We start from the raw sequence: 13,451 nt of genomic DNA on the forward strand, positions 1-13,451 counted from the left end.
GGTGGAGGATGCGCTCTGCTATTGGCTGAGAGATAAGAGGGGGTCGGTCACGTGGTGGTCGGCGCGCTCTCCTATTGGCTGAGGGTGGGATAACGGGGGCTGGTCACGTGGTGGTAGGATCGATCTGCTATAGGTTGAGGGCCCGATAATGGGGGGCTGGTCACGTGGTGCTGAGCGTGCTCTGCTATTGGATGAGGGCCGGATAATGGGGGCTGGTCACGTGGTGCTGAGCGTGCTCTGCTATTGGCTTAGCGTCGGAAAGTGGGGGTTGGTCACGTGGCGCTCTTCGCGCTCTGCCATTGGCTGAAGGCCGGATATGGGTGCGCTTAGATCACGTGCCACACCGAGCGTTCCTATTGGCTGAGGGCGGGGGGGCGGAAGCGGAAGTGACTCAAGACCGGAAGCCGGAAGTGGTGAAGCGGAGCGGATTGACGCTGCTAAACCGGCCCCATCCACTTCCGGCCACACCCACCCACTTCCGCTTCCGCTTCCCCCTCCCCCCCCATCCGATGTCGCAGCCGGTTCCAGCCCCGGAATCGAACCCAGAGGAAACAGACGAACCGGACGAGGAGCGAGACGGGGACGGCCGCCATCTTGGGCCTGGATGTGAGTGGGGGGGTATGGGGAGATAATGGGGCTCTATGGGTCCCTATGGGTCCCTATGGGTCTCTATGGGTCTCTATGTGTCTCTATGGGGCTCTATGGGTCCCTATGGATCTCTATGGGTCCCTATGGGGCTCTATGGGGCTCTATGGGTCCCTATGGGTCTCTATGGGTCCCTATGGGTCTCTATGGGGCTCTATGTGTCTCTATGGGGCTCTATGGGTCCCTATGGGTCTCTATGGGTCTCTATGGGTCTCTATGGGTCCCTATGGGGCTCTATGGGGCTCTATGGGTCCCTATGGGTCCCTATGGGGCTCTATGGGTCTCTATGGGTCCCTATGGGGCTCTATGGGTCCCTATGGGTCCCTATGGGTCTCTATGGGGCTCTATGGGGCTCTATGGGTCCCTATGGGTCCCTATGGGGCTCTATGGGGCTCTATGGGGCTCTATGGGTCCCTATGGGGCTCTATGGGTCTCTATGGGGTCTCTATGGGGTCCCTGTGGGTCTCTATGGGGCTCTATGGGTCCCTATGGGGCTCTATGGGGCTCTATGGGTCCCTATGGGGCTCTATGGGTCTCTATGGGTCCCTATGGGGCTCTATGGGGCTCTATGGGGCTCTATGGGTCCCTATGGGGCTCTATGGGGCTCTATGGGGTCTCTATGGGTCTCTATGGGTCCCTATGGGGCTCTATGGGGCTCTATGGGTCCTTATGGGGCTCTATGGGGTCTCTATGGGTCCCTATGTGTCTCTATGGGGTCCCTATGGGTCCCTATGGGGCTCTATGGGGTCTCTATGGGTCCCTATGGGGCTCTATGGGGCTCTATGGGTCCCTATGGGGCTCTATGGGTCTCTATGAGGCTCTATGGGTCCCTATGGGGCTCTATGGGGTCTCTGTGGGTCTCTGTGGGGCTCTGTGGGGTCTCTATGGGGCTCTATGGGGCTCTATGGGTCTCTATGGGTCTCTATGGGGCTTTGGGTCTTTCTAGGTCCCTATAGGGGAGTTGGGTGGATCGGGGGGACCCCATAGGACTCCATGTCAGCTCCTAAGACCCCATATCCCCCCATTAGCCCCCAATATCCCCCCCTAGGAGCCCCATAAAGCCCCATAGCCCCCCATATTCCCCATAGGACCCCATATCCCCCCATATTTTCCCCATAAGGACCCCATATCCCCCCATAAGCCCCCCATATCACCCCCTGGGACCCTGTAGGACCCCATATCCCCCCCTAGGACCCCCATAGAGCCCCATAGGACCCCATATCCCCCCCTAGGATCCCATATCCCCCCCATAAAGACCCCATAGAGCCTCATATCCCCCCCTATGACCCCATATTTCCCCCATAAAGCCCCATAGGACCCCCATAAGGACCCCATAGAGCCTCATATCCCCCCATAAGGACCCCTTATCCCCCCTAGGACCCCCATAACCCCCCCTAGGACCCCCATAGAGCCCTATAGGACCCCATATCCCCCCCATAAAGACCCCATAGAGCCTCATATCCCCCCCCTAGGACCCCATATCCCCCCATATTTCCCCATAAGGACCCCATATGCCCCCCCTAACCCCCCATAAGCCCCCAATATCCCCCCCTAGGACCCCCATAGGACCCCCATATCCCCCCCTAGGACCCTATATTCCCCTATAAGCCCCCCATATCACCCCCTGGCACCCTGTAGGACCGCATATCCCCCCATATTTCCCCCATAAGGACCCCATATCCCCCCCTAGGACCCCCATATCCCCCCCAGTATTCCCCCATAGAGCCCTATAGGACCCCATATCCCCCCATATCCCCTCCATGAAGACCCCATAGAGGCTCATATCCTCCCCTAGGACCCCATATCCCCCGATAAAGACCCCATAGAGCCTCATATCCTCTCCTAGGACCCCATATCCCCCCATAAGGACCCCTTATCCCCCCCTAGGACCCCATATCCCCCCATAAAGACCCCATAGAGCCCCATATCCCCCCCTAGGACCCCATATCCCCCCCTAGGACCCCCATAGAGCCCCATAGGACCCCACATCCCCCCCTTGTACCCCCATATTCCCCCATAAGTACCCCATATCCCCCCCTAGGACCCCCATATCCCACCTAGGACCCCATATCCCCCCATATCCCCCCATATCCCCCCCTAGGACCCCATATCCCCCCATATCCCCCCCTAGACCCCCCATATCCCCCTATAGGACCCCACATCCCCCCATATAACCCCCCCTTTACCCCCCTATTTCAGTCCGCCTGGGCTCCACCCAATGCCGGCGCTGTTTGATCACGTTCCCGGACGCGGCCTACGCGCTGCGTCACGCCAAGCGGGAGCACCCGCAGGACTTTGTCCGCGCCGCCCTCAACGGGGCCCAGTTCGTGTGTTTCGTTTGCGGCCGCCCGTTCCCGTCGTCACGTGACCTGCTCCGCCATCAACGTTCTCACGGTCCCCCCGCCCCCCCCGCCTACAACTGCACCGAATGCGGCCGAGCTTTCGCGCGGGAGGCGGCGCTGCATCGCCATTATATCCAGCACGCCAGGGGGGAGTTGTGAATGGGTGTGTGAATGAATGAATGGGGGGCGTGGGAACTTGTGAATGGGGGGGAGCTGTGAGTGAATGGGGGGGCGTGGGAACTTATGAATGGGCTGTGAATGGGGCGAGTTATGAATGAATGGGGGGGGTGTGGGAATTTCTGAATGGGGGGGAGCTGTGAATGAATGGGGGGGTCTGTGAATGAATGGGGGGGGCGTGGGAAGTTGTGAGTGGGCTGTGAATGGGGGGGAGTTATGAATGAAAGAATGGGGAGGGGGGAACTTGTGAATGGGGGAAGGTGTGAACTTGAGAATGGGGGGGAGTTATGAATGAATGAATGGGGGGGCGTGGGAAGTTATGAATGGGGGGGAGCTGTGAATGAAGGGGGGGGCGTGGGAACTTGTGAGTGGGGGGAGATGTGAGTGAATGAATGGGGGGGGCGTGGGAACTTGTGAGTGGGGGGAGATGTGAGTGAATGAATGGGGGGGGCGTGGGAACTTGTGAATGGGCTGTGAATGGGGGGGAGTTATGAGTGAATGAAGGGGGGGCGTGGGAACTTCTGAATGGGGGGAGATGTGAGTGAATGGGGGGGGCATGGTAACTTTTGAATGGGCTGTGAATGGGGGGGAGTTATGAATGAATGGATGGGGGGGGTGTGGGAATTTGTGAATGGGGGAGAGCTGTGAACTTGTGACTGGGGAGGAGTTATGAATGAATGGATGGATGGGGGGGGCGTGGGAAGTTATGAATGGGCTGTGAATGGGGGGGAGCTGTGAATGAATGAATGGGGGGGGCGTGGGAATTTCTGAATGGGGGGAGCGTGGGAACTTGTGAATGTGGGAGGAGCTGTGAATGAATGGGGAGGGGGGAAGTAGTGAATGGGGGGGTGTGGGAACGGGAGGGGCGGGTTCGAAGTTGTGAATGGGGAGGGGAAAGTTGTGAATGGGGGGAGGTTGAGGGTAATAAAGACGGAGTGAAATGAATGGAGTGGGTCCAGAGTGGGTTTGTGGGGGGCTTAAAGGGGATATGGGGGCATTTGGGGGTCCTAAAGGGGACATGGGGGTCTTAAAGGGGGTCTGGGGGTCTTAAAGGGGATATGGGGGGATTTGGGGGTCCTAAAGGGGATATGGGGGTCATAGAGGGGGATATGGGGGTCTTAAAGGGGGTCTGGGGGTCCTAAAAGGGACTTTGGGGGTCTTAAAAGTGACCTGGGGGGTCTTTGAGGGGTCTTAAAGGGGACCTGAGGGTCCTAAAGGGGACTTTGGGGGTCTTAAATGGAACTTTGGGGGTCTTAAAGGGGACCTGTGGGGGCTCTGAGGGTCCTAAAAGGGACTTTGGGGGTCTTAAAGGGGATCTGGAGGGTCTTTAAGGTTCCTAAAAGGGACCTGGGGTGTCTTTGGGTGCCTTAAAGGGGACCTAGGTGGGATTTGGGGGTCCTAAATGGGACTTATGGGGTCCTAAAAGGGATCTGGGGGGGATTTGGGGGTCCTAAAGGGGATTTGGGGGTCCTAAAGGGAACCTAAAGGGGTCTTTGGGGGTCTTAAAGGGGACTTTGGGGGTCCTAAAGGGGTCTTAAATAGGATATGGGGGTCCTAAAAGGGATTTGGGGGGGCTTTGGGGGTCTTAAAGGGGTCTTGGGGGTCCTAAAGGGGACCTGGGGGTCCTAAAGGGGTCCCTATGGGGCTCAGGGGGGTCCTAAAGGGGACCTGGGGGGGCTTTGGGGGTCCTAAATGGAGCTGGGGGGTCTTTGGGGTCCTCCTGGGGGGGGCATTGAGGTCCTCCAGCGCTCCTGATTGGCTGTCAAGCGGAGGGGGCGGGGAGACGCGTGACCCCGCCCACTTGTGGGCGTTCCCAAGCCGAGACGGATCCTGATTGGTTGGTGAAGATAAGCACCGCCCAAACGAGGCGTGGCTAAACAAGGTGGCAGCTGATTGGTTCCCGAAACACGTCAATCAGACTCAAAGCCCCGCCTCCATTCACAGCCATTTATTCCCATTCATTTCAATGGGGGAATTGGGGGGGGGGGGGGGGGGGTCTCCCATTGGGATCAATGGGGTTTAACTGGGGGGGGGGGGTCTCCCATTGGGATCAATGGGGGGGTTAATTGGGGGGGGGGTCCCCATAATTAGGGGGGGGTCTCAAGTCTCTGCCCCCCCCCAATAAGACTCAACCTCCCCCCATTCATTTCAATGGGGGATGGGGGTCTCCCATTGGGTTCTATGGGGATGGGGGGGGGGGGGTCTCCCATTGGGATCTATGGGGGTATAATTGGGGGGGGGGTCCCCATAATTGGGGGGGGGGTCTCAAGTCTCTGCCCCCCCCCCCCCCCCAATAAGACTCTAAACCCCATCTCCATTCATTCCCATTCACTTTAATGGGGGACTTGGGGGGGGGGGGGGGGGGTCTCCCATTGGGATCTATGGGGGGGTTAATTGGGGGGGGGGTCCCCATAATGAGGGTGGGGGTCTCACAGCTCCCCCCCCCATTCATTCCCATTCATTTCAATGGGGGATGGGGGTCTCCCATTGGGTTCTATGGGGATGGGGGGGGGGGGGGGGTCTCCCATTGGGATCAACCGGGGTCAATTGGGGGGGGAGTCTCCCATTGGGATCTATGGGGGTTTAATTGAGGGGGGGTCCCCATAATTAGGGGGAGGGGTCTCACAGCTCCCCCCCCCCACAATGAGACTCAAAACCCCCCCATTCATTCCCATTCATTTCAATGGGGGACTGGGGGGGGGGGGGTGTCTCCCATTGGGTTGTATGGGGATGGGGGGGGGGGGTGTCTCCCATTGGGATCTATGGGGGTTTAATTGGGGGGGGGGTCCCCATAATTTGGGGGGGGGTCTCACAGCTCCTCCCCCATTAATGACACTCAGACCCCCCCCCCCCTCCATTCACAGCCATTTATTCCCATTCATTTCAATGGGGGTCAATTGGGGGGGGGGGGGGGGTCTCCCATTGGGATCAATGGGGGGGTTAATTTGAGGTGGGGGTCCCCATAATTAGGGGGGGGGTCTCACAGCCCCCCCCCCATTCATTCCCATTCATTTCAATGGGGCATGGGGGTCTCCCATTGGGATCAATGGGGGTCAATTGGGGGGGGGAGTCTCCCATTGGGATCTATGGGGATTTAATTGGGGGGGGGGTCCCTATAATTAAGGGGGGGGGTCCCCATAATTTGGGGGGGGTCTCAAGTCTCTGCCCCCCCCCCCCACCAATAAGACTCTAAACCCCATCTCCATTCATTCCCAATGACTTTAATAGGGGACTTGGGGGGGGGGGGGGGTGTCTCCCATTGGGATCTATGGGGGTTTAATTGGGGGGGGGGTCCCTATAATTTGGGGGGGGGGTCTCAAGTCTCTGCCCCCCCCCAATAAGAGTCAACCCCCCCCCATTCATTCCCATTCAGTTCAATGGGGGACTGGGGGTTGGGGGGTCTCCCATTGGGTTGTATGGGGATGGTGGGGGGTGTCTCCCATTGGGATCAATGGGGATGGGGGGGGGTCTCCCATTGGGATCTATGGGGGTATAATTGGGGGGGGGGTCCCCATAATTAGGGGGGGGTCTCAAGTCCCTGCCCCCCCCCAATAAGAGTCAACCCCCCCCATTCATTCCCATTCAGTTCAATGGGGGACTGGGGGGGGGGGGGGGGGGGGGTCTCCCATTGGGTTGTATGGGGATGGGGGGGGTGTCTCCCATTGGGATCTATGGGGGTTTAATTGGGGGGGGTCCCCATAATTGGGGGGGGGTCTCAAGTCTCTGCCCCCCCCCCAATAAGACTCAACCTCCCCCCATTCATTTCAATGGGGGACTGGGGGGGGGGGGGGTGTCTCCCATTGGGATCTATGGGGGTTTAATTGGGGGGGGGTCCCTATAATTAGGGGGGGGGGGTCCCCATAATTTGGGGGGGGGTCTCACAGCTCCCCCCTGGCGTGTAACATATAATGCTCATGTAAATCACTCAATAACCCAAAAGCCCCCGAACATTCAGTACATTGATACGGGGGGTCTTCAGGTATTTGAGGGGGGGGTGTCGGTGGGGGGGTCTTGGGTTGATTTAAATGGGGTGGGGGTCTATTCCTTAACCCTCCCCCCCCGGCTTGGATCCCATAATAAGGGCTGTGTTCGCATCTATGGGCCCCTAAAGCCAAAGGGGTCCCGAATCCCACCCCACATTCAGCACAGATATAATGGGGTGGGGGGGGTGGGGGTGGGGCAACACGAGGGGTAGGGGGTGGGGGTCCACCACCCCCCCCCCCACCCCCCCCAGCCCCACTTTGGGGTCTTTTCCTCCCTATATGGTAACTACGATGGACTTTAAGGGCTCGGGATGTACCGAACCCTCGGCCGCATTCGGGGCATTGGTGCCATTCTATGGGGCTGGGACCTATAGAATGTATAGGGCCGACACACCCACCCCCACCAGTTCGGGATCCTCCGCTGGGTCTGAGGGTGGGGGGGGGGGAACGGCTGCGGGAACCTGGAATGAGAGGAAAAAATGGGGGGGGGGACATCCCATAATATGAGATAGAGACACATAGAGACACATAGAAACCCATAGAGACCCATAGAGACCCATAAGGACCCATAGAGACCCATAGAAACCCATAGAAACCCATAGAAACCCATAGAGACCCATAGAGACCCATAGAAACCCCATAAGGACCCATAGAGACCCATAGAGACCCATAGGGACCCATAGAAACCCCATAAGGAAGCATAGAGACCCATAAGGACCCATAGAGACCCATAGAGACCCATAAAGACCCATAAGGACCCATAAAGACCCATAGGGACCCATAGAAACACATAAGGACCCATAGGGACCCTTAGGGACCCACAGAAACCCCATAAGGACCCATAGAGACCCATAGAAACCCCATAAGGACCCATAGAGACCCAGAGGGACCCATAGGGACCCAAAGAAACCCATAGAGACCCATAGAAACCCCATAAGGACCCATAAGGACCCATAGAGACCCATAGAAACCCATACAAACCCATAAGAACCCATAGAGACCCATAGAGACCCATAAGGACCCATTGGGACCCATAGGGACCCATAGAGACCCTTAGGGACCCATAGGGACCCATAAGAATCCATAGGGACACATAGAAACCCATAAGGACCCATAGGGACCCATAGAGACCCATAGAAATCCCTTAAGGACCCATAGAGTCCCATAGGGAGCCATAGAGACCCATAGAGACACATACAGACCCATAGAGACCCATAGAAACCCATAGAAACCCATAAGAACCCATAGAGACCCATAGAGACCCATAAGGACCCATTGGGACCCTTAGGGACCCATACAGACCCACAGGGACCCATAGAGACCCATAGAAAACCCATAAGGACCATTAGGGACCCTTAGGGACCCATAGGGACCCATAGGGACCCATAGAGACCCATAGGGACCCATAGAGACCCATAGAAACCCAATAAGGACCCATAGAGACCCATAGAAACCCATAGAAACCCATAAAGACCCATAGGGGCCCATAGAAACCCCATAAGGACCCATAGGGACCCATAGAAACCCATAAGGACCCATAGAGACCCTTAGGGACCCATAGAGACCCATAGGGACCCATAGAAACCCATAGAGACCCATAAGAACCCATAGAGACCCATAGAGACCCATAAGGACCCATTGGGACCCTTAGGGACCCATACAGACCCATAGGGACCCATAGAGACCCATAGAAACCCCATAAGGACCATTAGGGACCCTTAGGGACCCATAGAAACCCATAAAGACCCATAAGGACCCATAGGGACCCATAGAAACACATAAGGACCCATAGAGACCCATAGGGACCCATAAAGACCCATAGAGACCCATAGAGACCCACAGAAACCCATAGGGACATATAGGGACCTATAAAGAACACATAGGGACCCATAGAAACATATAGAAACCCCATAAATACCCATAGGGACCCATAGAAGCCCCATAGGGAACCATAGAGACCCATAGAGACACACAGGGACCCATAGACACCCCATAGAGCCCCATAGAGCCCTATAGCACCCCATAGAGCCCCATAGTTACCCCATAGAGCACCATAGACACCCCATAGAGCCCCATAGACACCCCATAGAGCCCCATAGAGCCCCATAGACACCCTATAGACACCCCATAGAGCCCCATAGAGCCCCATAGACACCCCATAGAGCCCCACAGTGCCCCATAGAGCCCCATAGACACCCCATAGAGCCCCATAGAGCCCCATAGACACCCCATAGAGCCCCACAGAGCCCCATAGACACCCCACAGAGCCCCACAGAGCCCCATAGACACCCCATAGAGCCCACAGCTCGTTACCTGCGCAGCCGTTACTTGGGGGGGGTGTTGGGGGTCCGCTCTCCCCCGACGACACCGACGTCTCCTCTGAGTCCTCCCCGTCATCGGGGGGCGCTGACGCTCCTATAGGGAGACACATAGAGACCCATAGAGACCCATAGGGACCCCATAGGGACCCATAGGGACACATAGAGACGCCATAGAGACCCATAGAGACCCCATAGGGACCCATAGGGACACATAGGGACCCACAGAGACCCCATAGGGACACATAGAGATCCATAGAGACCCATAGAGACCCCATAGGGACTCATAGAGACCCATAGAGACCCATAAAGACCCATAGGGACCCCATAGAGACACCATAGGGACCCATAGGGACCCATAGAGACCCATAGAGACCCATAGAGACCCCATAGAGACCCATAGGGACCCACAGGGACACATAGAGATCCATAGAGACCCATAGAGACCCCATAGGGACCCATAGAGACCCATAGAGACCCATAGGGACCCATACGGACCCATAGAGACCCATAGGGACCCATAGAGACACATAGAGACCCATAGAGCCCCATAGAGACCCCATAGAGACCCCATAGGGACCCATAGAGACCCATAGGGACCCATAGAGCCCCATAGGGACTCATAGAGACCCCATAGAGACCCATAGGGTCCCATAGAGACCCATAGAGCCCCTTAAAGGCCCCATAGAGCCCCATCCCCCTTAGCCCCGCCCCCTTAACTCATAACCCCGCCCTTCACATACAGCCCCACCCCATAACCCCGCCCACTTCCCCATAACCACGCCCCCTCATTACATAGCCCCGCCCCCATTCATAGCCCCACCCCTAATTACCATAGCTCCTCCCCTTTGGCCCCGCCCCCTCATTACCATAGCCCCACCCCCCGATTCCATAGCCCCGCCCCCTCCACTGTTCCCATATCCTGTAGCCCAGCCCCCTCATTACCATAGCCCCGCCCCTCATTACCATCACACACGTGCCATTACCATAACCCCGCCCCCTCATTACCATAGCCATGCACCCTCATTACCATAACCCTGCCCCCCTCATTACCATAGCCACGCACCCTTGCTACCATAGCCCAGTCCCCTCGTTTGCATATCTCCGCCCCTCATTAGCATAGCCCAGCCCCCTCGTTGCCATACACACGCACAAAGACCCGTCTCTCATTAGCATAACTCCGCCCCTCATTAGCATAACCCCGCCCCTCACCGGTGGATGCTCCATCGTCGTCTTCGGTGGCTCCGTCTCCTCCCCCCTGAGCCGCCATCATGGCGCCTGTGACCCATAGAGACCCATAGAGACACATAGCGCCCCATAGGGACCCATAGAGACACATAGGGACACATAGAGACCCATAGAGACCCCACAGAGACCCATAGAGACCCATAGAGACACATAGGGACCCATAGAGCCCCATAGAGACACATAGAGACACATAGGGACACATAGAGACCCATAGGGACACATAGGGACACATAGGGACACATAGGGACCCACAGAGCCCCACAGAGACCCATAGGGACCCCATAGGGACCCCATAGGAACCCATAGAGACCCATAGAGACCCCCTGAGACCCATAGAGACCCCATAGAGACCCATAGGGACCCACAGAGACCCATAGGGACCCACAGAGACACATACAGCCCCATAGAGACCCATAGAGCCCCGTAGAGACACATAGAGACCCCATAGAGCCCCATAGATCCTGCCCCATAGATCCTGCCGCACAGCTGCCCCATTCTGACCCCACACTGCCCCCCAATTACCCCCCAGACCCACAGGTGAGCTCCAGGCCCCTCCACCACCCCCAATACCCCCCCCATCCCCCATAGAGACCCCATAAAGCCCAAGAGAGACCCCGCCCCCATAGAGCCCATTGAGACCACATAAAGACCCATAGAGACCACATAGAACCCCATATAGATCCCATAGAGACCACCCCCACACATAGAGACCCCATAGAGACACAGAGAGCCCCATATAGACCCCATAAAGACCCATAGAGACCCAATAGAGACCCCCCCCATAGGGATCCCATAGAGACCCCCCCCCCCATAGGGACCCCGTAGAAACCCCCCCCATAGAGACCCCATAGAGACACCCCCCCATGGGGATCCCATGGAGACCCCATAGAGACCCATAGAGACCCCATAGGGGCCACATAGAGACACTCCCCCTCCATAAGGACCCCATAGAGACCCCATAGAGACCCCCCCACACACACACACAGACCCCATAGAGACACACAGGGACCCATAGAGCCCCATAGATCCCCACAGACACCCCATAGACACCCATAGACACCCCATAGATCCCGATAGGTTCCCATAGTGCCCAATAGAGCCCCATAGAGCGCCATACAGACCCCATAGATCCCCATATCGCCCCATAGATCCCCATAGTGCCCCATAGATCCCCACAGATCCCCATAGAATCCCACAGACACTCCATAGATCCCCATAGAGCCCCATAGACATCCCATAGCTCCCCATAGATCCCCATAGAGCCCCATATCGCCCCATAGACACCCCATAGATCCCCATAGATCCCCATAGAATCCCATAACACCCCATAGAGCCCCATAGAATCCCATAGACACCCCATATCTCCCCATAGAGCCCCATAGACACCCCATAGATCCCCACAGAGCCCCAGAGATCCCCATAGAATCCCAGAGACACCCCATAGATCCCCATAGAGCCCCATAGTGCCCCATAGATCCCCATAGTGCCCCATAGAATCCCATAGACACCCCATAGATCCCCATATCGCCCCATAGATCCCCATAGAATCCCATAGACACCCCATAGATCCCCATAGAGCCCCATATCTCCCCATAGAGCCCCATAGACACCCCATAGATCCCCATAGAGCCCCATATCTCCCCATAGAGCCCCATAGATCCCCATATCGCCCCATAGATCCCCATAGAATCCCATAGACACCCCATATATCCCCATATCGCCCCATATCACCCCATATATCCCCCCCCCATCCCATGTCCCCCCATGTCGCTCTATGGGGCCGCCCCACAATGCCCCGCGCTCACCGCCCCTCTCTCCGCTCCGGCCGCCGCCGTGTCCGCTCTGCGCATGCGCGAAACGACGATGGGGGCGGAGCTAACCCTGAAGCCACGCCCCTTTTCGGTCACGGGAGTCGCGCATGCGCAGTAGAGGGGGGAGGTTAAAACTACTTCCGGTGGGAAAGTGGGGCAGAGCGGAGGAAGCGGAAGTGGGGGGGGAGGGGCACTTCCGGTCTGGAGTGGGACCCATAGAGACCCATAGGGACCCATAGAGACCCATAGAGACACATAGAGACCCATAGGGATCCATAGAGATACATAGGGACCCATAGAGACCCATAGGGACCCATAGGGACCCATAGAGACCCATAGGGACCCATAGGGACCCATAGAGATACATAGGGACCCATAGAGACCCCATAGGAACCCATAGGGACCCATAGAGACCCATAGAGACACATAGGGATCCATAGAGACCCTTAGAGACCCATAGAGACCCATAGAGACCTCATAGAGACCCATAGGGACCCATAGAGCCCCACAGAGCCCCATAGAGACCCCATAGAGCCCCATAGAGACCTATAGGGACCCATAGAGACCCATAGAGACCCCATAGAGCTCATAGAGACCCACAGAGACCCACAGAGCTCCATAGAGATACATAGAGACCCCATAGGGACCCATAGAGACCCCATAGAGCCCCATAGAGACCCATATAAACCCCATAGAGACCCCATAGATACCCCATAGAGACCCACAGAGACCCATAGAGACCCATAGAGTCCCCATAGAGACCCATAGAGACCCAATAGGGACCCATAGAGACCCCATAGAGACCCCATAGGGACCCCATAGGGACCCATAGAGACCCATAGAGCCCCATAGAGATACATAGAGACCCCATAGGGACCCATAGGGACCCCATAGAGACCCCATAGAGACCCATAGGGACCCCATAGA

The 13,451-nt window shown here is 57.1% G+C and overlaps 1 protein-coding gene across 1 annotated transcript; it reads left to right on the forward strand.

The window, feature by feature from the left end:
* Window positions 1–381: 381 nt before the first annotated feature.
* Window positions 382–4,109, forward strand: ZNF576 (zinc finger protein 576). The gene is made up of 2 exons (XM_085534782.1): window positions 382–606; window positions 2,845–4,109. Exons 1-2 carry the CDS (start codon window positions 510–512, stop codon window positions 3,144–3,146), a joined length of 399 nt encoding a protein of 132 aa, XP_085390908.1. The 5' UTR covers window positions 382–509; the 3' UTR covers window positions 3,147–4,109.
* The last annotated feature ends 9,342 nt before the right edge of the window (window positions 4,110–13,451 follow it).

Source organism: Coturnix japonica, unplaced genomic scaffold, assembly GCF_054131305.1.
Source record: "Coturnix japonica strain WE unplaced genomic scaffold, WE-NBRP24 Scf098, whole genome shotgun sequence".
Taxonomy (NCBI): domain Eukaryota; kingdom Metazoa; phylum Chordata; class Aves; order Galliformes; family Phasianidae; genus Coturnix; species Coturnix japonica.

Coding starts and splice junctions, on each gene's coding strand:
- ZNF576 (XM_085534782.1), top strand. CDS start 510: ATGTCGCAGCCGGTTCCAGCCCCGGAATCGAACCCAGAGGAAACAGAC. Junction 607..2,844: donor CCGCCATCTTGGGCCTGGAT/GTGAGTGGGGGG, acceptor CCCCTATTTCAG/TCCGCCTGGGCTCCACCCAA.